This window comes from Macaca nemestrina, chromosome 4, assembly GCF_043159975.1.
Source record: "Macaca nemestrina isolate mMacNem1 chromosome 4, mMacNem.hap1, whole genome shotgun sequence".
NCBI lineage: Eukaryota > Metazoa > Chordata > Mammalia > Primates > Cercopithecidae > Macaca > Macaca nemestrina.
In genome coordinates this window covers 25305175-25330469 of record NC_092128.1, presented here as the reverse complement: position 1 = coordinate 25330469, position 25295 = coordinate 25305175, and the positions used below count along the sequence as shown (strand labels likewise).

The window sequence follows — 25295 nt, the reverse complement described above, 5'->3', positions numbered from 1 at the left end:
CCGTAAAACAAGGCTGAGTGCAGTGGCTCGTGCCTGTAACCCTAACACTTTGGGAAGCCAAGGTGGATCACCTGAGGTCAGGAATTGGAGACCAGCCTGGCCAACATGGTGAAACCACGTCTCTACTAAAAATACAAAAGTTAGCTGGGCATGGTGACACATGCCTGTAACCCCAGCTACCCAAGAGGCTGAGGCAGGAGAATCTCTGGTACCAGGAGGTAGAGGCTGCAGTGAGCTGAGATCACCTCTGCACTCCAACCTGGGGACAGAGCAACACTCCATCTCAAAAAAAGGTAAAAATAAAAATAAATAAATAGCTCTAAAACAGCAGGATAAAGTTAATTCTGACTGTATTTATCAGGTACTTCACATAACTGTTGAATTGTGGGTCTCAAATATACAACTCCAAGAGGACTTTCAGCTTTACATTACCCTTCTAAGAACAATAAAAATGCTTCCTTAGATTTGGTAGGTCTTTCCCTTCATATGCAGTCCTGATACAGTGAGAAACTGACTGAAGAGGTAGATTCAAGGACCTTGAACTTCTCCTCATATATCTAGTTCATTTTTTTTTTGCTACTATCTAGTAGCAAAAACTAAAAAAAGTTTAGGTTTAGTTTTTTAAAACCTGAACTGTCTAGTTCATTTTTTGGTTTGGGCTTTTTTGATACACTTTCCAGTTACTATAATCAGCTTTGAATCCTCTGTGATGCTTCTTGTGTTCTTTATCCCTGGTTGGAAAAATAACTCTTTGAAGATACCTTTTCATGTACATTCGGGAGACATCAGTAATTTGGGTGATATTTTCATCTTTACTGTCTAGATGAGTCGTAGACTGTGTCTCTCTCCTGGTTTAAGTGGTGAATTCCTTCAGAAAGCCACTGACGGACTAACCCCTTGGCGACTGTCCTAGTAACATGGAAGCTATCTGGCCTCCTTAGTGAGCCCAGGAGAAGAACCTTATTCTTCTACTTTGGAGTTCTTACTTTATTTTCAGCGTTTGTGAAATCTCAAAATTAAGTTACCTGTTTTCCTGATTTTGAACTTTAGTTACTAGGCTATTCCATCTCTTCTCTTAGTACCTAAGAGGCATTACCCTCAGTTCAATTTATTCAGGTTTCAATTCCTTCAGCCCAGATGTTCCTTCTATCATTATATTAGTTCCCTTGGAAGCTATCCAGGCTGCTGCTAATAGCTTGAGTGTGTCACAACCCACTGGCGCTTACCATTGTCTCTTCAGTAGCAGAACTCTTGCCCCATTGAGTGAGCATCTCCCAATCGAATCACAATGGATAGTTTTCAAAGCAACTACCCATTATGCATGTTTTTCTTAACTGGTACATTGAAGACACTATTTATTCAAAAAAGCTTTTTTAAAAACTCAAGTATTGCACAAGCAAGCTCATATATAACCATTGTTGAATAGAACTATTACCCTCAATAAATAAGAAATGATGACACCTAGAAAAGAGAGAACAATAGGTAATGGGTCTGTTTTTCCCTCTAACCACAACCACAAAAGTATAATCCTCATTAAAGGGCTATAAAGTTGTCTGCTTTCTCGGTTCAGCACACTAATGTCTCCTTGCTTTTAGTGCTGTTTTAGTATGTCGACCCTCTGTTCCCTGCAGCTGGGAGTTTATTAGTCTTTGTGGCCTTTGGGAATGAATATTCATAATGAGATAACAGTGATGTTTCAGAGCCTTTTTAAGGCCCCAAGAGAATTACTCTCAGCAACTCAGAAAACTGAGAAAAAGGCAAATCATGCCAGCATCCCATATTGAATCATGGAATGCGAGGCTGTATTGCAAAGGACCTGGTGAGGAAACTGAAGCCTAGGGCTACCCAGTTATGAATAGCACAGCCAGGCCAGAATCCAGGTCTTTCAACTCTCAGTCCAGATTCTTTCTGTGACATCATATTATTTCCATAAGAATTCGCCTTTTCCATTCCTGAGGTTCTAACCCATGAAAAAAACAAAACGCCAAGTATCTAAAATTAGAATTTGACCATGATGGTAGAACTTACGTGACAAAGTTATTCAAGGAGGGTAGAGGAATAGAAAAGCATCTCTATCAACCATGTAGTTTCTTAGAAGTAAACTCCAGTTATATTTGGGGGTATTAATTTCACCAACTATATCACATATTTTTCTTTTTAAAAATTATCATTATTCACGTTTTAAAAACATCCTTAAGCTTATTCAGAGAGTCTATGAAACACCTGTTAAATCATATTTACCCTTCTTAGAACAATAAAAATTGATCACTATGGTAGATACAGTCGAGAATAAGGAAGACGTATGATGATGCTTCCTTTTACTTCTTTTTTCCTAATTGTATTATGAACATCCTATGAAGTTAAGGTAACTTCATTAAAATTCTTATGATTAGGTCTTAATTTACTATAGACATTTAAGCCTTAAAAGTTTTCAGTTAAATTCTACTTAACTTTCTCTATAGGCAACTTCTTTTAGTCAGTGTGGTACTTCTTTAAATTCTTAATAAGCTCAGATCTGATGAAATAACTGTTTTTCTTTCCCAACGTGACATCATTTGGATCCCAGACCGAGGCTGCCTTTTTCCTTGAGTGAATACCAATCAGATATACGGGTTGTGGGGGGAAGACTCTGGTGGAAATAGGGCCAGAGGACCACTCCTCCTGATCAAGGCTGCTCAGAAAGGTTCCTCAGTTCAGATGAACTGGATAGCTTTGCCTATGACAGGCATGGCATTGATGTAATAGTGGGTTAACAAGATTATTTTGGCCGGGTGCGGCGGTGGCTCACCCCTGTAATCCCAGCACTTTGGGAGGCCGAGGTGGGTGGATCACAAGATCAAGAGATGGAGACCATCCTGGCCAACATGGTGAAACGCCGTCTCTACAAAAAATATAAAAATTAGCTGGGCATGGTGGCACGCACCTGTAGTCCCAGCTACTCTGGAGGCTGAGGAAGGAGAATCGCTTGAACCTGGGAGGCAGAGGTTGCAGTGAGCTGAGATCGTGCCACTGCATTCCATCCTGTTGACAGAGCGAGACTCCATTTCTAAATAAAAAAGATTATTCGTAGTAATCTATGTCTTTGGGTTTATTTGGAAGACACCTGACTTCATCGAAGGCTCCTTCCCCAGTTACGTGCCTGGGAAACTAATTATTCAGTCGGGGGGTAATGAAAGACCCTGCCATCTGTCTGCCGACTTAATGGAGTGTCAGCATATCCCAAATAGGAAGTAATTGGATTGACAGACACAAAGTCGGTTATTAGACTGTTATTATCTGATTGGAAAAAAGCAGCCAGAGAAGCATACAACTGTAGCAAAAACTAATCTGATGATGTCTGTTGTTCTGGGAATGCAGAATCCACCACACAGAATGCATGGGCTTTGAAACCCCTGACCAGCTTAGGAACGTTTGGAGTTCCTTCTCTCAGAATTCATCTCTGTATTCTTATTACAAATCATTATAATGCAATCGAATAAAACACAGTTTGCATAAAGATGGGGCCCATTTATAAAACTGTCACCACAGCCACTCTATTAATAGAGCCATTTTAAAGATTTATTGTGAGCATATGTTACTTTTTACAGGGGGCCAGATTGAGAGCCGCAGGATTTGAACATGGAAGAATGTGCTACTGGTGATAATTCAAAAAAAATTAAAGCTATTCTGCCCAAGTAATATCATTAGACTGGTACTCTTCTCTTTTCAGGTGTGATTATCAAAGATCAATCTTAATGAGGCATTAAGGACAGGTGACAAGCAGTGCTACATAACCACTTTTTTAAGTTCACAGATTCTAGTTTTACTTCCTGGGACCGCTAGAGGTCAGGGAACACAATGGATGGGCTAAATATAAGGGTTTGGAAGCAGAACTGGGTTATGAGCTTTATTCTCCTTTGAAAAACTGTGGTTGCATGTGTCTGGTGGGGAAGAAGTAGTAAAGACATCATCTCTATTCATTCACTATTGATTCAGTGAGAGTCACAGCCCTGCTCTATAGGATTCCTAGAATCTCTAGTCCTTGGAGTTTATGCAAAGAGCTAGACAGTTTCACAAGCTTATATTTATTCAGCAAGTATCTAAGTAGCACTTGCAGTGTGCTAGGCACTTTCCTAGGTTCTAGGTATGCAGCTATGAATCCACCTAAGACCCTGCCCTCATGGGGCCTGCTTTCCAGTAAGGAAAATGAAAAGTAAACGAAGTCAGTGCATGTGGTATCATATTATAAGTGCTGTAAAGAAAAAAAAAAGCAGTGAAGGGAGATGGAGAATGATCTTAAGAAGGTGATGTATGTCTTGGCACCCTACTGAAGTCAGCAAGTGAGTTGTGTAACTGTCTGGAGGAAGAGCAGCCCAGGCAGAGGGACCAGGACTTTCAGAGGCCCAAGCAAATTAGAAGTATTTTTGTCAGTCCTACCACCAAGAAACCAGCTGCTTCCACATTCCTTTGCCTGATAATATTAGAGTTAGTCCTCAACATCTCTTATTTGTAAGTTAGGGAATACAGAAAATATGCATGAGAAGGTACTGTAATCTATAAATAATACATAAATGTAGGATATTGTTAGTAAGCTCCAAATAAGCTTTAGAGATCTCCATCATTATAATCTGAGTCATTAAAAGCTTTGAGGGAATTCCCACTTAAAGAGACCAACTCTGTGGTGATATCACTTTTATCACACAAACCTTTTAGCAGTAATTTTCTTGGCATATTTACAAATAAATAAACAAAGGAATTACTTGTTAGTAATATTACCTGCCATATAATGAGTACTACCATATTTCAGACACTGTTTATAGGCACTAGGTGAATTTAAGGTATAACTGCAATACACACATCACTGCCAATCTTATAATAACCCTGCAAGACAGGTATTATTTCCTCATTTTACAGATTAGGAGCCTGAGTGGTCGGAAAAGTGCCACAGTTAGATATCTGGGAGAGCCGAAATTCCAACCCAGGCCTGTCTGACCTCAAATCCTGTGGCCTCTCCTGTATATTATGTTGCTCAAACGATCATACCATTGAGTTCTTAATATGAGTGGCACACTGTGTTAGGAACCATGAGAAAGACAGAAAAAAAATAAAAGCACAAACCCTGTACTCAGAGACATGAAAATATAGTTGGGGAGAGGTAATTTTAAGAGAAATAACAGAGGGCAGTGAAAGAAGAGTTATAAACACATCATTGCATTCCTTGGACTGTGAAAGCTAGGGAACAGAAAGAGATTAGTGTAGACTACAGAAAATAAGCCTTAAGCTGTAATTTTGAGAGACAGGTAAAATTCAGGTGATCTCTGTCATAGAGTTCCAATCATATATGGATGTTAGAATCTACTTCTGTACCTAGGATGAAAATCAGATATCATCATGATTACCTGTGAAAATTGCTTAGCAAGAGATGAACTACTGTCTCTCAATATGGTAAATATAACCCAGCTACATTTTCCTCCAATTTTATACCCCTTTGGTTAAACTCCAAAAGAAGTATTCCCCCTGTGAATAATTATGTCACATAAAAAATACACATTTTAAGTACTAGATCACACAGTCACACTCAGGGTGACTAGAGTCTAACACCATGAAAGACATCCAGGAGCTGAGTCTGATTGAGGGACCTGGATTGGTGCCTCCCTGACCTGCTTACTGTGGGACACATTCTCATCGAGTGGAATGGCAGGCCAAATACCTTGTTGTATTTGCATTGCCCCTGTCCCTCTCAGCCCATGCGCCACTGATTTCATGTATATTAAATATGGGTATTCTTAAACCTCACTGAAGTGGAGTATGTTCTAAACAAGTAGAAAAACATAAGCGAAAGAACCGGGGCAGAAATAATTTTGGATTCTTCTGAAATCATCAAATGGCCTTTATGCAGAGATATGGGAAAGTAACGCAGCCTGATCCTAAGAGGGCCATGAAAACCAGAGAGAAAATTAGAGATTCATGAGATGAAAGTAAAAACCATTGAAAGTTTTAGAGAAATGAAATATACTGTGAAAACTTGATGCAAATTAGTCTAGTGGTGAAATGTAGAGCAGGTAGTGAAGTAGGAATGGAAAAGACCAGACCAGAGACACTTACAATCTAGAAGAAGGTATGGACTAGAGTTAGATCATTTCTAGAGATGGGACTTGTTTGGAGGTTACTTTTCACCTTAATCTCATTAATGTGATTTAAAGGAAATAATGCACACTCAAAGGAGCAGGTTAAATACCAAGAACTTAGTGAGTCAGGTAGCTGTCGCTTTTTAGAATGCACTTTTTTCATCCATCCTTTCATCCATCCATCCATCCATCCATCCATCCATCCATCCATCTACCCATCCATCCACCCATCATATTTTCTTTCCTCCCTCTCTACATTTATACTTACAGTCAAACATATCACTTCCCCAGATGAGAGTCTCAGCTTAGCACTCTAAAATGCTGGTGGCATTAAATTAGGTAATGAATGTGAAAATGACTAAAAAATTCTGAAAACAAATTTGAAATGTTATTATCCAGTGTCATCCTTTTGGAGTCTCGTAAAGTCACATTTAAAGTAGGTAGAGTTATGTATTACTTGTCTTTTTGGAAATAAATATATCCTTCAATCATTCTAATAGTTTTTAACTATTCTGATTCCTTCTGAAAAGTAAGTTTTCCAGTTTTGTTTTAATAACATTCCTTTTATTGTCCTCATAAAGCAGTATTAAGTAATCGTCACATTATTAAGTAGAATTTCTGCACTGTCCTCTGATGATAGATTTTCTTTCTTTTGTTTCAAAAGTTGAAGCAATCTTAGGAACAATAGTCAAAAATAATTCATTTAGGGAAACATTTCACAAAGATCCCCTGGTCATTGCTTTCAAAGTTTAGATGACCCAAGTAATGGACAGCGTTGACGTCTAGTCATAACTTCAGTGTGGGTAGGCAGGCATCTTCTGTTCTCTAATAACGATATTACAGAGTGTCAAGCATACATAAATTCTCAAATCTGAGCATAAGATACAATTTTTTTTAAAGATAATCTCATGCTTCTGTTCCATTCCAATGTTTTAACTTACATAAATTATCTTGGGGAATACAGTGGCTCAAGCTTGCGGTTGAAGTTGATCAAGTCCTTCTTTTGATGAGTGAGTAAGCGAATAAAGGGATACCCATGTCTGCTCAGAACCATCTTTGATCCGACCTTATGAATAGCACAGATATGTCCTCTATAATGACCTAAAGAAATAAGAAAAAAAGTGTTAGTATCTCATTCTGTCACCTCCACTGAGATGCCTATTGCAAGATAATGAATTATATATTATCAGGAAACGATCCATGTAGTGCAAGGGTAGGCAAAACATCTACCACCCTCAACTTTTAATTCATTTTCTCTCACTAATGGTCTCTTTTTATTCAGCATGCTATTGAGGATTTTCCTGAAACCATGACAGAAGGAATGAACTCTACCTTCAATTATTTATGGTTTAAATGAATGCAAATAAGACTTTCTGGCTTGCTGTGCTGATACTCATTAATAAATATTTCACTGGGTATTAGAAAGATTCAGATTGACTAAATGAGGCTCTTCTTCAATATAAACAAAAGCCCTTGTGTTTTTCGCTACGGTGCAGGCCTGATTCTCGTGTCTGGCCTTCATTAAGGCAGATGAATGTTAGATGGGTGCATCAACACAGGGATGGATCCTGTGGGAACCTGAGTTGGCGGGGGGCTCTGCAGTGAAATAATCCTCTAGTTAAACCAAATTTAATCTCATTAGCAGGGTAATTGTGCTGTTAGGGGAAATGGCCAACCAGGTTACAGAGAAACCCACATAGTCTAATTATTCTTTGACTTCGGTCATTGGAGAACTCAGAGGCAAAAGATGCAGATTTTGTGCTCAGCCTACTCTTGTGGTTAAGTCTTAGAAAAATCTCAGATCTTTCACAGTTGCCAGAACCTGTGTATAGCATTGATCATGTCCTACCCATTTTGGGATCTTTTCCTATATGAAATAACACACCAATAGTGCAAGTTCCTGTCATGTTGCTCCTTTTTATATACGCATTTTGCCCACCCACTTTTCCAACAAGGTTATACACATCAGACTTTGCTAGTGTTTTAAAACTCTTCAGGATATAGTTGTGCATCAGAAAGTTCTAAAACTACCAAAATATCTAAAACTTAGTTATGAAAAATGAGCCTTTCCATATTTCTGCTCCTTGGGAAATTTTCTAGAATCTTTGAACCTGTGGGCCATGTATTTTACATACCTCTGGATTTACAGGCATTATGGGCTTTGCCATTTTTAGGATGTGGTATAGAAGAAAGAATGGTGGACTAATTAGGAACCAGATCTGGCTTCAAGATACAGTCTGAAAGCTTGATAGCAGTGTGACCTTCAGTAAATTACTTATCTTGTCTGAACTATAATTTCCTCATATGTAAAATGAAAATAATTATCACTGTCAAAACAGCCCCCAAAGCAGAATGAGGTTCAAGTATGTGAAAGTCTATTGTAAGCACTAACATGCACTATAGATATGAGCAATAATCATGCATCCACTTGACTTACATGACTTGGCATTCCTAGCTTCTAGGGCCCAGCTTACATATGGTCAGTAAATGTTAGTTGAATTAATACTTAGATATTTGGTAGGCTTACTGTCATGTTTCAGGTTGTTGCTGGGATCTTACATGAATAACTATTGCTGAGAATTTGTCAAAACCAAACAGTAAAATGGATGCTGCTCCATATTTTTTAAAAAGAGCAAATAGGCCAGGCGTGGTGGCTCACACCTGTAATTTCAGCACTTTGGGAGGCCGAGACAGACAGATCACCTGAGGTCAGGAATTTGAGACCAGCCTGCCCAACATGATGAAAGCCTATTTCTACTAAAAATACAAAAAATTAGCCGGATGTGGTGGCTGGCACTTGTAATCCCAGCTACTTGGGAGGCTGAGGCAGGAGAATTGCGTGGACCCGGGAGGCAGAGGTTGCAGTGAGCCAAGATCAGGCTACTGCACTTCCAGCCTGGGCAACAAGAGCAAAACTCCATCTCAACAGAAAAAAAAAAAAAGAGAGAGAGAGAGAGAGAGAGAAAATACAGTGAATACCTCCTGTCCAAGAAGGGCTTATTATATTGCTTCCAAAACAAGATATGCATGTCGAAATGACAACAACAAAAAAACACTTCTAAAGACATGAATAAGTGTGAATGCATTGAAGTAATGAACTGAATACATAAATGGTAAGTGCAAAACTAACTTTTGTGCTTGTGGCTATCATGCCTGTTGCCATAATTTTTTATTGTCAGCCTTATAACAATGAACAATTTTATGAATACTATCATATTTAAAATCAACTGTGTTAGACCTCGCTGCCAATATGATGGCTAGAAATTTTCTCACAAGTTTTATCTGAGCCAAAGTAGTTTTCTGAAATAATTTTTTCCATTAAGATGTATTTTGTGTTTGTGTTACGATAAAGCATATATTTCTTGTATTTTTCCATTACTTTGAAAACAGGAAACATTTCTCAGATGAAACCAGGGCTTATACTGGAGTTTTGTTGTTTTATTTTTTTAAATGTACAAACTATTTCTACAGGCTTTTTCTGTCTCTTGCATATTCTGCTGAGTATAACACACTGGGCAGAGTCACCTGATTGCAGACATTGACTCTTGCTTGGACAGCTGTTTTATCTTCTGTGAGTTTTAGGAATTTGTCATCAACATAATCCAAAAGAATATCAGTTCTACAGGAACTGATAATATTGTAATCAAAATTCTTCTACAGAGTCTAGTTTTTCTTAGAAAATGATGCATATTCTATCATTTTAATGCCTATATACAATTGATAGATATTCACTTGCAAGTAATCAGTTAGACAGGAAGATACCTTTTCTTTATTATCCTGTATAGAGATGTAATAATCTATACTTTTCTATATCTCAAGATTTGTAAGCAGAATTTTTAACTCTGATTTAGCCTTACAGGGGATATGAAAACATAAATAAAATAGAAAGGTGGAAATACTAAAGTATTTAATTCCTACGTAATAAGTGGACCTATTTATGAAATTAACTATAAAGAAGAATTTAACACTGGTGCCTCTTGAAGGAACAAAGAACTGTAAGAATGGAATGCTGGCTGAGATGGCTTAAAATATTTAGCTTGGTTTACTGTTAGTTCACTTTTGATGTAAATTTGATGTTACTCCAGTCCATTTTGTTATGTTGAAATCCTGATAGTGTGATGTTTCCATAGATGACCCAAAGTGAGACTCTAAAAGGCAATAATCTCTTCTAAGTAGGAAAGGGCTCTGGAGGAGGTAAATTTGAGAAGAACTTTGAACCACCGTAGAAAAATAACTTTGTGAATACTGTTGCAAGATAATTGTAGATATTTTTCAGGCAAAGTGTAGATGTGGAAACAGAGAAAGAAACCAACAGTGATATGAGAAGATGATCCTGGGTTACCTGAATTAATGATCAAGTGTGTGAATACAGGAAAACAAAAATAGAAAAGTTTAAGGGACAAGACTCGTAATTGTTATTGCCTGTCTGTGACTCATATCATTAGTGACTACTTTTTTCTTAGGGCGCTGTGCATTCAGAACACTTTGCCAGTTAATCAAGTGATAGTAAACGTAAGAGTGCGATAAGAAATAATAATAAACTAAGTTCAGCAATAAGGGTGGTTGCCAAATAGGCTCATTAGAGACCATTCAGACTAAGTTTTCCAAAGCTTTCATTTATTAAATGTAGTGCAATCCATCCTGTTGGAAAAGAGTGGAAGAACCATGGAGCCAGTTTGTTTCTTCCAGACAGTATATAATTTTATCCTGGTAGGTACACAAGTCAGTCACGTTTTCGACATATGAAATACCCAGACTTTGACTTCTGTTATTGATACCTGAGTAATATTCAGTTTAGGCCAGCTTCACTAAATTTCACGTTTGAGAAAAGGACTAGGTTTTAATTTGCTGATAGTTTGCCTTAAAAATGCCTCATATTGATATGTTTAACATACTACATGCATCATTTAACTTCACAACTTTCTTTTTTTCTTTCACCATCTCTATTCTTTATCTTGCTTAGCCAGCCATATTTCTTTCCTAAAACATAGCTTTAAAATAATCTGTATATTGTATCCCCTTCAAGAAGGACTTGCCTTTAAAGACAAGCCTAAACAAGCTGTAAAAATAACAATATTATTTATTAAAACATTAATTATGTCCACTGTACTTGATATAGTGTTAAGTGTTTCAGGTATGACTCAAAGATGTACAAAACACAGTTGCTGCTCAGAAGGAACTTAATTCTAAAAGAGAAAAACAGGTAGAAAAAAAGACTAATGCTATGAAGTAAAATAGTTCAAATACGTGAAACAGTTTTACAGGCATCAGGGAAAACTTTGTGAGTGACTTAGTTTTGAAGTGGTCCTTGAAGAAAGGCTATTGTGAAAATGATACATTTTCGAAACTCCTCTTTAGCTGATTTGCTACAATTTAGAAAATGCAAGGGAACACTAGAAGTAGACCACAGGATCATTATAAGAAAAGGCATGAACTTAAAAAAATACAGAGAGTACATGGGACTCAAAGTTTACTAATGAGTAGAAGTAGAAATAATGTTAGACTTACTTCTTGAGTTCCTACTGGATGCCAAACATTGTCTACAATGAAAAAGCCATGTTCCCTCTTTTCAAGATGTTTAAAAACTAGTAGGGAAGACAGATACCTCCATAGCAGCAGAATTCTGTGGACTTAGGGTGGTGTGGTGACATAGTCAAAGGGCGTTCAACATACACTTAAGGGAGAAGGGCCTCTAGAGGAAGTGACATCTAAGCTGGTGGCTACCGGACAAGTGACAGTCAGGACAGATATATGGTGACACTGTTCTAGATAAACGAACCAGCATGTACAGAGACCATGCTGGAGGCAAGAGAGAGCAAGGCATGTTTTATGAAACTGCGAGGAGTTCTAGATTCTTTGCTTTAGTGAGATTAACCAAATAGTCATATATTACATAAGTTGAAGGCACTCAGGCAAACATTAAAACAACTTGAACACTATTCATATCATATGCTAAGTGGGTGATAGCTCCTGGGGGATAATTCTTTCACTGTGGGTGCCTTAGGCCTAGAACACTAACATAGTGCCTACCTTTCAGCATAAGGAGTAATAAATAAGTGAAGGGGTAAACAAGTAGATAAATGTATGAACTTAAGATTTAATATAAAGAGAATGTCTATACATCTAGAAGCTTCTTGCATGAGTAGCAAGGCTGAAGAAAAAGTGAAAGATGATTTTTAAGCTTGAGCTTAGGTAACTGGAATGATGATGACACAAAAATAGAGAACACAGGAGGAGAGAATGGAAATGATAATGGGAGTGCAGCAGCGAAGAGCTCCATGTTGGACATAGTTTGAGTTATCAGGAGGACATCACTTGAAAGTATCTATCAAGTGATTGGGAACACAGGTCAGGAGCAAGAAGTCAGGGCTAGAGATAATATTTGTTGTATTTTAAGAGAAAGAATTCGGTCTTTGATATATTCAAATGCTTATGTTTAGTAATGTTATGGTTCTCTGCATCCACACAAGGTCCCAGTACCTCCACACACACTTTAGGGTTTTCAACATGGACTTAAGTCTATTGATTGTCATCCCCTTACCTGCCCACCTCTGGAGTTCTAACCCTACAGGTGAACCTTTGAGATGCAGTGATGTTAAAGAAGTATGTTGGATAGAGTGATGAAGTCTGGCATGGTCTCTGGAGACAAACTGTCCAAGGTCAAATTTTGGCCCCATCCCTTGCTAGCTATATGACCTTGGGAAAGTAACTTCACCTTTCTGTGCCTTCATGTCTTCTTCCAAATGGCAATTATAAAAGTACCTAACTTCATCGTGTTGTAAGGAATATGTGAAGTAAAGCATGGTGATTACTTAAAAGAGTGCTGGCCTATACAGTTGGCCCTCAGACAACACTGGTTTGAATTGTGCAGGTCCACTTCTATGCTGATTTTCTTAAATAAATATAGTTGGCCCTCATATCGGAGGGCTGTGCATCCACAACCAAATGCAGATCGAAAATACAGCATTCACAGCTTTTGAAATCAGAAGATATGGAGGGCCGACTTTTCATATACGTAGGTTCTGCAGGGCCAACTGCCGGACTGGAGTGTGCACACACCCAGATGGTCTTGTAACCAGTCCCCCAGGGATACTGAAAGATGACTATAATAAGAACAATAAGAACTGTCAGCTGTTAATGTTACTGCCATTTTTTCAGCTGCTCAGTTTTATCACATGTAAAATGGAGATAGTAAAAGCACAGTCCTCATAGAGTGTCTGTGAAAATCACATAAAAAAGAATCCATATAAAGCTCTTTGATCAGGACATGGTAAGCGCTCCATGGGTGTAAGCAATTATTAATACAGCTCCTACTGGCATAGCAACAGGTAGAAGCTTTCCCAGATTCTTCTGTGTCCTGCATTACAGAGTCTGAAGGCCAAACTGATATGGGGCGCCTAAAACAGAGTATATTTAATATGTGACACATCAGTTTCCAGGTGTATGATAGACATTTTGTAATAAATTACAGTTTTTCTTGGAAAATTTTCTGAAAGCTTTACCTTCTGAAAAAAAAATAAAGAAGAGGTTATTTTACTGTGAGATAAACTGAAAGGATAAAAACAAAATTCCAGACCTATCGGAAAAGCAGGATTATTATTTCGTTCTCTGAGTTTTGTGTCAGCATCCCTTATTTATTTATGCAATTTTTGGTTTAAAAAGATTGTTTGATATTAAGGGTTAGAGTTTAAGTCACTTCGATTTCCAAATTATATGCTTAAAAAAATTTAACAGCTGTCATTTTTAGAGAGGCTTACTTCATTTTACCTAAAGTGCTTTTCAGTCTAGAGGGAACACTTAACTGCAGTCACAAATCACTTGCAATATACTCATGGTAAGATTTTTTTAAGTTAAATTTGTTTATAAACCTGCAGAATCCAAATTTTGTAGATGATATTCTTTCTCCCTTTATTTAACGATTTTTACCCCTTTTCTCCTCTACTCCCAGACATGAATTTCACCCATTACAAATAAGAGCACCCAAATCCCTTTTTATTTGATTAGTTCAGCAAATTGTCTCCTACGGGTATGGACTGAGGACATGATTGGGCCCTGCAGTGATGAGCTTATTTTGCACTTTTACACAGAAAATCTTTATATACAAAAGGCACAGATAGTAGTTATACTCAGCATGAACAATTACAGCTTTTTGGGGGAGAACCTCTTCCTGATGTGCCAATGGCTTACTCCCATGAATTAAGAGGCAAATGTGCTCCAAAGTGCATTAACCTTTATGGATTTTTCTTCGGTTTTCATGTTCCACTGATTTATGGTCTTAAATATGCCTGTTGCTGCTGTTTCTGAATGAGTCCCTTGTAAATCATTTCTAAATGATCTTTTTCGACTCAGATAATACTAGTGAGTTGAATATATCTCAAATCAATTCCTCTGAGGCTTCTTTCCTTTGCCCGAGTTGTTTTCCAGTTTGTTCTGTGTCTTAAATGTCATACCTGAGAGCAGTTGAGAAAGTAAGAAATATATCTTAAAGGAGCCCTGTTTGCTGGGGACGCCTTCTTTCTGCAGACGGAGTTGTTTCCAGTCTTTGGCATGGCCTCGCTTGGCTTTGATTCCCAAGGCCCATTTATCATCTGAGTATAGCTAACTGGTCACAGTTCTTTGTACAAGGATGGGCCCGTGTCTGGGGGTGAATTTTATTATGAGTTGTAGGTTGATTTTTTTTTTCCCATATAAATCTAGCAGGGTAGAGATTTTGATTATACTGTGTTCTCATAAAAGTCCATGATTTCCCTTAGAGTGGTGTGCAGAAAGTATTATCAGAATGCAGAACTGTGTTATTAGTGCTGTTTGCCATCTTTGTACATGGGCCCATATCTCTCCTGAAAAGTTCTGCATTTGACAGTTAGTGTTTCATTCTCATTCTGGGTTCAAAGATTATTTCAGTTCGCTGGATTTAGGGGGAAATGTGCATTTTATTTTCTCTTTGTAACTCATGTATCATTCATGCTACAGGCTTGTTATTACTGCTGTTTGCATTCTTTACATAAAACCAAACTTCGAAATCAAAGGTTCAGAATTCTGATGCAGAACTGTGGCTTTTTTAGGACACGTAATTCATTCATGATGGTGTCACAAACAGTATATCACCGTTTATTGCTAATTAAAATTTTAATGTATGCTTTTATACACAATACGTGTCATACAACAATATTAAATGTGACAGTAGAGGATGGACACAATGAGGATGGGATCGTGTGGACTTACTTTTGATTATGCAAAGGCTTCTGCAGACCTGTAAATGTCATGCAACTTTTCACATAGAAATCTTGGACTAAAATGGAGATAAGAGAATTCAGATTCTTTTTTAGTCTTTAAAATTATTAGTAGGAGAGATTCAGAGCTTCTCAGTAAGGATGGTACATCTCTGCAGAGTGAAGACTAGATTAGAAAACATGTAAGAGGAAATGATACGTTGAGAGATCCTGCAAAATGCAGAAGTCGCAAAGGATAAATCACATGTTTCTATTGGTTGTGATACATGGAATCAGTAGAAAACTTCCCAGGCCTCCCAGATATCTATATTAATGTGTATGTTATTCATCCTAAACTACCAAATTAAATGTAATGATACACAGCAAAGTCAGGAAATAGCCAAATGAAAAGTTTATGTTGTATGATACAAAGTATATATAAATGTTTATATTATAAAACATAATGAGCAATAAACAGTGATTCACTGTTTATGACAGAGTCATGCATGAATTACTTGTGCTGTAAAACCAGAATCCTAAATTTGAATATTCTGAAATTTTTTTTTTTTTTTTTTTTTTTTTTTTTTTTTGAGACGGAGTCTCGCTCTGTCACCCAGGCTGGAGTGCAGTGGCCGGATCTCAGCTCACTGCAAGCTCCGCCTCCCGGGTTCACGCCATTCTCCTGCCTCAGCCTCCCGAGTAGCTGGGACTACAGGCGCCTGCCACCTTGCCCAGCTAAGTTTTTGTATTTTTAGTAGAGACGGGGTTAGCCAGGATGGTCTCGATCTCCTGACCTCGTGATCCGCCCATCTCGGCCTCCCAAAGTGCTGGGATTACAGGCTTGAGCCACCGCGCCCGGCCTGAAATTTTTTATATTTTGGTTTTATGAAAGATGATGTGCTGTTGTGATATAGATTCAAGTTATGCATTTTTTAGCAAGAATAACAGAGAACAATACTGTGTTCTTCTTTATATCATGTCAGGAGGTACATGATGTCCATTTTGTCCCATTATTAGTGATGTTGGCCGTCGAATTTAAAAGCTTTTTAGGGTATGAATATAAGGAATACTTATCGAATAAGCAATCATTTTTATTCAAATAAATAACATATCACTGCTCATATTGCAGCTTCTACAATACGATATAGGACCTCTCTGTTCAAGGATATTTCCAGCTGGTAGCAGCCACAATTCTTGGCTGAGATGAAATGGAAGAAATGGAGCTGTACAGTGAAACAGAATTTGTGATAAGGCTGGGCTAAGTGAGGGATGCTTGAGTGAAATTTTAATTAGTTTATAATTTCCCTCGATAGCAATCAAATCAAGATTAAAAATTTGAAAATATTGGGTGAAATGTTGGTAGTGTGTGCTCATGTGTGCATTTCAAAGGACACATAACTTGCTGTAAGAAAGTAAATTCAACAACACAGGTATTGCTTATGTGCGTACATTTAGAGGGCCCTTAGTTGAGAATCTGAAAGGGAAAGCTTCAATTAAATATTTATAAATATTAGAATTTAGACAATAAGATCCATGCTTTTATTTTATTTTATTTTATCTTATTTTATCTTATTTTATTTTATTTTTTAGAGGGAGTCTTGCTCTGTCGCTCAGGCTGGAGTGCAGTGGCACAATCTTGGCTCACTGCAACCTCCGCCTCCCAGCTTCAAGTGATTCTCCTGCCTGTTTCCTGAGTAGCTGGGACTACAGGCGCCTGCCACCATGCCCAGCCGCTAATTTTTTGTATTTTTAGTGGAGACAGGGTTTCACCATGTTAGCCAGGATGGTCTCAATCTCCTGACCTCGTGATCCGCCCGCCTCGACCTCCCAAAGTGCTGGGATTACAGGTGTGAGCCACCACGCCCTACCAGATCCGTGCTTTAAACATTCGAAAGCAACAAGAGTCAGTTGCATACTAGCATTATTTGTTTTTTGGTTTCTCCTATTTTACAGCCTTAAGTTTAGGAGGCTGTTCTGAATAAGGGTTCTCAAAATCCTGTGATGTGATGCTCTCCATACAGCATTATGTATACCTTTTTCTTTTACTCTCATAGTCTCTTTTTCCATATACACAGATATACCTGTACGTTGTGTTTGCCTGCTCATCATTTACAGAGATAGGAAATCCCTGGTGTAAAAGCACTTCATGAGATTAAATAATACTCTTTTGACAGGGCTCCATCTGTGTTCTAACTTAACTTTGAAGTGAAATATTTTCTTTTCTAATGAGATTCTTTTCGCTGTTAAAAATTCAATGTTTTCATACTTCCATAGAGCTAATGAGGAGCATTGTTGGGAAAATTGGGCTTTCTGATTATTTTCTTCTATACCCTTGACTCTCCCTCCTGTCTCCCATTCAACAGATCATTTTTAAACACTTGCTAGATGAAAGGACTCATCCAGTACACTGTGGCAAATCAGGGAAAATAAAAAAGACTCACCAAAAATGTTGAAGAGCTACTTGCAATATTTTAATTTGTGGAAATAATTCAACAGAAGCAAAATGAAGATGTTCCCTAGTAGAGGTTTGGTTAATAATACTGTGTTCATTAGCTTGATAGAATGAGTCTGTAATACTCTGTGAAAGAGCAGAATACAAAGTAGTGTGAACAGCCATATTGCACAAAATATAAAACAGTGTGGGATGTGCATAAGAATGAGAGAATCTTCTGTCAATAAGAATTACTGGTTTACATTGGAATGGTGGAGATATGGGATGCTTTTTTAAAATTTTGTATTGAAATCTGTAGTCCAAATTCTTAGGAGAAGGGCATTACATGCCAGATAGATTATGTCCTAGTTTCAGGAACTATGGGTTATGATCGAAGGACCTTTTAATTATTTTATCCAATATTTTATTCAATAAGCATTTCCTACACGTCTACTGCGTGCCAGCCATAGAGTAGCACTACTAGGCACGAAGGATTCAGCAGTTAGCAATTTACACTTTGCCCCTGGCCACATGGGGTTTCTTGTTCATTCCTACATCCATTTATTAGTGAAATATTCCAAGTATTAACCTAATGGTCTGAATTGCCAACTAGGGATGATTAGATGGGAAAATAAGGTAGCAAAGTGAAAAAAAAAAAAAAATACAATACTTCACGCTTTCCTCTAATCTCCAGCCTCATCAGGGTTTATGTAAGATAGTAATTCTAAAAACCACTGCAGCACCATTTACTAAGCAGTTATTGTGTGCCAGTCTCTGTTTTGAGTGCTTAATTTTAATTTCTTCATTAAACCATCAGAACAATCCTGTGAGGTAGGTAGTGTTATTATAGCCATTTTACAGAAGACACAAGTAAAGCTAAGAGAGGCTAAGTACCTACTCAAGACTGTGCGTTCCAGGTCCAAACTCTGGAAGCCCTACTGTAAGTGTTCCTCTCTTGACCACTCTCCTTCTCTAAGTCACTCCCCTCTGCAGAGTGACAGTGGGTGAGGTTCATCTCCTGGGTGGCTAGGAAGGCTCATTTTGCTGTGTCCTTCCTGCCCATGAAGGGTAGGTTGCCCATTTAATGTAACTACTTTTTTTTCATTTTTATTTATTTTTAATTGAAAAATAGAAATTATATGCATTTATGATATACATGTTTTGAAATATGTTTACGTTGTGGGATGGCTACATTGAGCTAAGTAACATGTATTACTTCACATGTTTATTTTTTGTGGTGAGAACACATAAACTCTGCTCTCTCAGTGATTTCTAGTATCCACACATTGTTACTAACTGTAGTCACCATGTTGTAGATTAGATCTGTTGATCTCTTGAATTTACTCCTCCTGGAAATTTTGTATCCTTTGACCAACATCTCCTCCCCTCCCACATCCCTTAGCCCCCATTCTACCCATTTTTCACTAAGGTAAAGAAGGGACTGGTGAAACAGCCTTAATTTTTCTCTTTCATTCTCACCCACGTGTTTTGTGCTTCTGCACAGGGAGGTCCCTTGCAGCTCTGAAAGCAGATTTGGAAACATGTTGAATGAGTCCCCTCCAGTTAGCGCTGACAACATCAACCTGTATGTGTCATGTGAGATGGATATGTGTGCTTTAGGGAATAAATGATCTGAATTGAAAAGAAATCACTCAGCCAAAAGCAATGGCGGCCCCTCTGTCTGTGCTGCTCAGCACAGTTCGTATTTTAGGAGCACCAAAGGCAAATATGAGACTAGAAAAAAAGAAAATGAGGCTAATTTAGAGTCTTCTGCCCGTCTGTTTAGCAGCAGATTGACTAGTAAAAATTTTGTTCTAATAAATGTTAAATATTTTGAAAATGTCAGAAGTACTTACACTCAGAAAACTCTTTTCCAAAGTCCCTTTGAAGAAAATAGAGATTTTGATGATTAATTCTCATAATATTAAAAAATAATAAAAAGAGTTTCGGTATATTTACTCATTAGGAAATTAATAACAGTGGTTTTCTTTTGGAAGGCAACCAAGTAGACTAGGATGCACCTGAGTAGGGCATCTTTTTGAGAGTTAGATGAGATCAGAAGGGGCCATCGTAGCAGGATGTGGTATTTGGAGATCTTCAAATTGTGGCCATGGTTAACCATCTACTTTTATTTCTTCATTTTTCCCTGCCTTCTTTCACTCACCCGCTCCTTAAGATCCATTATATTTTGGTTTTGGTCATATTTTATTTTTCTTTCACAGTGATAACATCAGTTAAGAAGCCTCAGTGCTCTTTCTTGTGCCTTCTCAATTTCATCTTTCTTTGAAGGAAAGCTACTTTTTTCATTGTGACAATCCTATATATACACTATCTTCATCCCCCACCACACATACACCCCAGGGATTAATAGAGTGTTTAACTGGTAATATGTAAGATTAACTGCAATGTATTGATTTAGTAAGTAAAGAAAACTCTTTATTAGGTTAAACAGCTAAACTTAAGGAACTGTTTATACACCACACTTTAAATGTGTCCCAATTAGATAGCAATTTATGAAATACAGTCTTCGATACATATAGCCAATTTTTAAATTCTCTGATTTAATGTTATTTGAGTAGCTAATACATTAACAGTTTTTAACAATCAAATGATTATTAAAAGTTAAAATTCAGAAGTCTAATTTCCACTCCTCTCCCAGACCTGACCCCCACCCCTGCCTCCTATGGGTAGTTAGTTGTTTTTTTGAGACTTCCCAGGGTGTCTTTATGCTAAAATAAACAAATGAGGATATATAATTGTTATATAGGGGTTACTGTAGTAAATACTACTAACTGTAGATTGATCTGAGCTTGTTTTTTTCCTTGTAACAATATATCCTGGAGGTCTTTTCACATTAGTACACCAAAAGTTTCCACATTTGGGGGTAGAGGGAGCTGTACAGTATTCCAAAATGTAAATATACCATAGTTTATTTAATTATTCCCTAACTGATGAACTTTTAGGTTGTTCCCAGTCTTTTGCCTAAAAACAATGCTGTAATGATCTGTATATTCTGTATGTAGATCATCACATCCATATTTAGATATAGCTCTCAGAAGAATTTCCCAGGAATGAGATTTCTGGGCCATAGAGAAATGCATCTGGATTTTTGAATAGTGCCAACCTGCTTTCCACAAGGGTTGTACCATTTTTCACTCGTATCAGTAATACAGGAGAATGCCTCTTTCTTCGCACTTACGGCAACAGAGTGTGTTTTCAAACTTTTGGAACTTGGCCAATTGCATTGGTGTAAAAATTGGTATCTCAGTATAGTTTACTTTGCATTTTTCTTATGAATGAATAATTTTTTTTAATGTTTAATGTATTAGTCATTTTATTGACTATAAACAGTCTTTTCATGTGTTTTGATCATTTTTTTTACTAAGTTATTTGGTTTCTTTTCTTGTTGAGTTCCAGCCATCATCTGTGATTCAAACTGCAAATATACCTTCCCAATTGGTTATCCATTTTATGTTTTCATTTACTTTTCTTCTCCCCCTTTTTGAGAAGAAATTGAAGTACAATACAGCTCTTACTTTCCATAGCATTGTGGAACTGTAAAAATGACCATGCAAGCTGAAACCACGCAAAGCAATTGCAATCAATGAGGATAGTCACAATTGTTTCATGACTTTACAATTTTTTGTCAAAACATTAAAAAACCTTTGGGAGGCCAAAGCAGGCAGATCACATGAGGCCAACAGTTCAAGACCAGCCTGGCCAACATGGTGAAACTCCATCTCTACTAAAAATAGAAAAAAGTTAGCCGGGCATGGTGGCACACACCTGTAATCCCAGCTACTAGGGAGGCTGAGACAGGAGAATCTCTTGAACCCAGGATATGGAGGTGAGCCAAGATCATACCATCCTGGGTGGTGGAGTAAGACTCTGTCTCAAAAAAAAAAAATTAAAAACTCTATTCCTGGCATTCATAAATATATACAGAAATGAAAAATAAGAAAACCAATATGTATTTAGTACACTGTAACATTAGAAAACATTGAGAATTAAAGTGTTTTATTTTTTGTTAAAATCTTATCAAGATTAGTATAGCAGTGCTTGCCGCTGCCTTATATACTTTACAGTATACAGCAAGCATCTTTTCTGGGCCTCGGCGAACTGTCATACTTCTAAGTTTGGCTCAGTTGCCAGCATTTTATCCTTTATTTTTTCTGTGTTGTGAAATATCTCCAAGAGGTTTTTAAGTGTGAAATTTGTTGCCAACATCACTTCCTCTGGCGTCTCATCTCTCTTCATCCTCTGCATCCCTTTGGTCACAGCCACCTTCCTGGTTCGTTCTCGCCTTCAGTCTGGCTATGCCTCTCCAATGGTAGCAGTGTCAACATTCCCGGGGCAGCTCTTTCTCCTGTCACTCCCTTTACATTCAATTCAAATTTCACTTCCAGTGTTACCACTTTGTGGTACTTTTATCTTTGTTGGCCAATTCCCTCCCTCTTTCAATTATCCATTTTTATAAAATGCCACATGGGTTTATCAGTGGGAGACAGGGAGGCACCACAGCTGCATGCTTTGCTGCCTGTACATGAAGCGAATAACAAATGCACAGTGACCAGTTGCCAATAGACGTTGGAAGAAGGGATATGATTGGTCACTAATCATGATGAACACACATCAGTTATTTACATAGGGATTTCAGAGGAGCTAGCAACAAAGTTTATACTTTAGTTACTTAAATTTAATGTACTGTGGTGACTATACTGTGGTATTGAGATATTTAAACTATGTAATTGAAGGACTGATGTTATTTAACTAAAAAATAGTAGTAACTTCAATTTGTTCATATAAGTAGGGGCTGCCTGAATAGAAAATTAAAAAGAATTATAATAATAAATTTATTTTGTTTGTTATTAAAATTAGAATTTTAATAAATATCTATATACTCATCTCTGAGACTTGACAATCATTAACATTCTGTTATGTATTCTTTAAGTGTTTTTAATAAAGGAAATAGATCATTGCAAGTAAGATTGAAGTTCTCCTTTGTCCTCCAACTCCCATCCCGTTCCCTTTCTTAACTTCTGAACTCACATATCATCATGAATTTTAGAGTATCCTTCATTCTCTCTCTGTTTCTCTCTTTTCGACATTTATATATGTACTCGTAAAGCAGCAGTCCCCAAAATTTTTTTTGCACAAGTACCAGCTTTGTGGAAGACAATGTTTCCATGGACAGGGGTTGCGGGAGAGATGGTTTCAGAATGAAACTGTTCCACCAAAGGTCAGACATTAGACTGTCAGAAGGAGCATGCAGCCTAGATCCCTCACATGCATAGCTCACAGTAGGGTTCATGCTTCTGTGACAATCTAATGTGATTGCTGAACTGACAGCAGGCGGAGCTCAGGGGGTAATGCTCGCCCAGCTGGCCGCTCACCTCCCGCTGTATGGTCTGGTTCCTGACAGGCCACAGACCAGTACTGGTTCATGGCCCGGTGCGGGGGTAGGGGGACCCGTGATGTAAAGGTTTCAGTGGGAAATATGTACTCTTCGGGAATGTGCTTTTTAATTTGCACGATCATTTGTGTTTTTTGTTTTTCATGTTTTCCCATTGTTTCTTGTATTCTTATCTCCTTCTTGAATTAAAAATAGTTTTTGTCTTCTCCTTTTCCCCCCATTTTTAGAAGTCATGTTCTCTCTTTCATCCTATTTCTGTTCAATTAGTGGAATAATTTATATTTTTAAAAGATTAAAAATTATACAGAGATGAGTATTACGATGACTTGCCCTCTTCATGGAAATAGCCAACGCTAGATATTCTCATGTCATCATGACATATTTATATAACACTTTCCTCGTAAATTTAGTAACCTTCTTACTGTTTGTCTTCCAGATTTATTCAGGAGATTGAGCATGCCCTGGGTCTTGGCCCAGCCAAACAGTGTCCTCTTCGAGAGTTTCTCACCGTGTACATCAAAAACATCTTTCTCAATCAAGTCTTGGCTGAGATCAACAAGGAGATTGAAGGAGTCACTAAAACATCTGACCCTTTGAAGATTCTGGCTAATGCAGACACCATGAAGGTGCTGGGAGTGCAGCGGCCTCTCCTACAGGTAATAATACACTTTGAGCTTATTTTTATCAGCAATTTTCATTGACTTGGCAACCATCATAAATTTAAAAAAGAAGAAGAATTACCATCTGTTTCCATATTCATCAGGGACAAAACAAAAGAAAATAAATTAAATAGGCACTAGGGAAATTTAGATTTAATGTAGTTGGATGATGGAAGTTCCTTAAGATCTTTAAGAAAAAAAAAAAAACACCTTTGGATATGAGAGATGGTGAATCTCATTAACATGCAGGCAGTTCCTCATTATTTTGACTGGAATTTGTCCTTGAAAGGAACTGTTTTTCCATTGGTGAATGCATCCCTGAGTATGAAGGATTAACAGGAAGGAAGTTATGACGCCCAACCTCAATTACCAGCAGGAAACCCTCTGTACCTTTTAAGGGCAGACTTACCTTTCAATGACTTGGCTACCTCACTGGGAATTTGAACTAGTAAACTGGCCTTTAAAAGTCAAATCACTGAATTCACATGATGAACTTGTTAGTATTGGAAATTTTACTTTATATTTAAAAAAATGGTTTCTTAGTATCAGAAAAAATAAAATCACCTGTCAGTACATATTTTTGATTAATAGGCTTGAGGCATATATTTTATATACATTTTAGCTGGTGACTTGGAGGTAAATAAATATAAAACTAAAAGAAAATTAGTAGGAGTTTAAATTAGTTATACATTAACTATTATTACACTGGAATTGAATCCTTACTGTGTTTCTTCATTTAAGAGTAGGATGGGCACAGTCTCACACTTTTAGTAAATTGTACAATATGAGACTATTCAATATGTGGAAGGCTTGGGCTTTTCAAAGAGAAGTTGTATAAATGGAAGGGAGTTATGCTTGCTTCAGTTGCCTTCCCTTTCCTGCCTTTACATATGTCTGCCTTGATTTTTCTTTGTACGTTAGAATTTACAGAAGTGCTGGACCTTTCTTAGAGAAGTGTCCTACTTTTGAGTATTTTTTTTATGAACAAGCTTTTTTATTATGTTGATAAAATAGAATAGGAAGGTGTTCATTTGGATGGTCTGGGTCTCTGATAACCATATGCCTGGTGAGGGATCTGTACTGAGTGTGGGGTGCAGAGAAGGGGGAATGCCAAAGGCACGTGCTCGCTCTTCCTTCTGCTGGATTTCTCCTCCAGCTCTTTGCGTGGCGGGGTCTTCTCTGGGTGTCACTTCAAATGTCATGTCCACTGGAAGGCTTTTCCTGACTGTCCTAGCTAAGTAGGTCCCCTTTCCTGGTTATTCTCCATTCTCCCTTTTCCCTCACCACCACCCCCATCCATTATCAATACTGAGGCCACACCCTATGGACTGTGTCTGTGAACTGGGTCATGGAGGCCCCCTTGCCAGATAGCTTCTGATCAGGTTCTGCCAATAGGCAGCACAAGTAGAAGATTGGAAAGTGGGAGGAGAAGGAGGGTGGGTGATTTCTTCTCCCCTTCCTCTTCACTTTGGATCA

The 25295-nt window shown here is 37.7% G+C and overlaps 1 protein-coding gene across 2 annotated transcripts in view; it reads left to right on the top strand.

Moving 5' to 3' along the window:
* The window catches only part of LOC105471359 (exocyst complex component 4), an 822236-nt gene that overhangs the window by 542999 nt on the left and 253942 nt on the right, over positions 1–25295 (top strand). For both annotated transcript variants that reach the window (XM_011723811.2, XM_011723812.2), the window contains exon 11: positions 23597–23816. In XM_011723811.2, coding sequence (XP_011722113.2) covers positions 23597–23816 — 220 coding nt within the window. The remainder of the gene's footprint in view (positions 1–23596; positions 23817–25295) is intronic.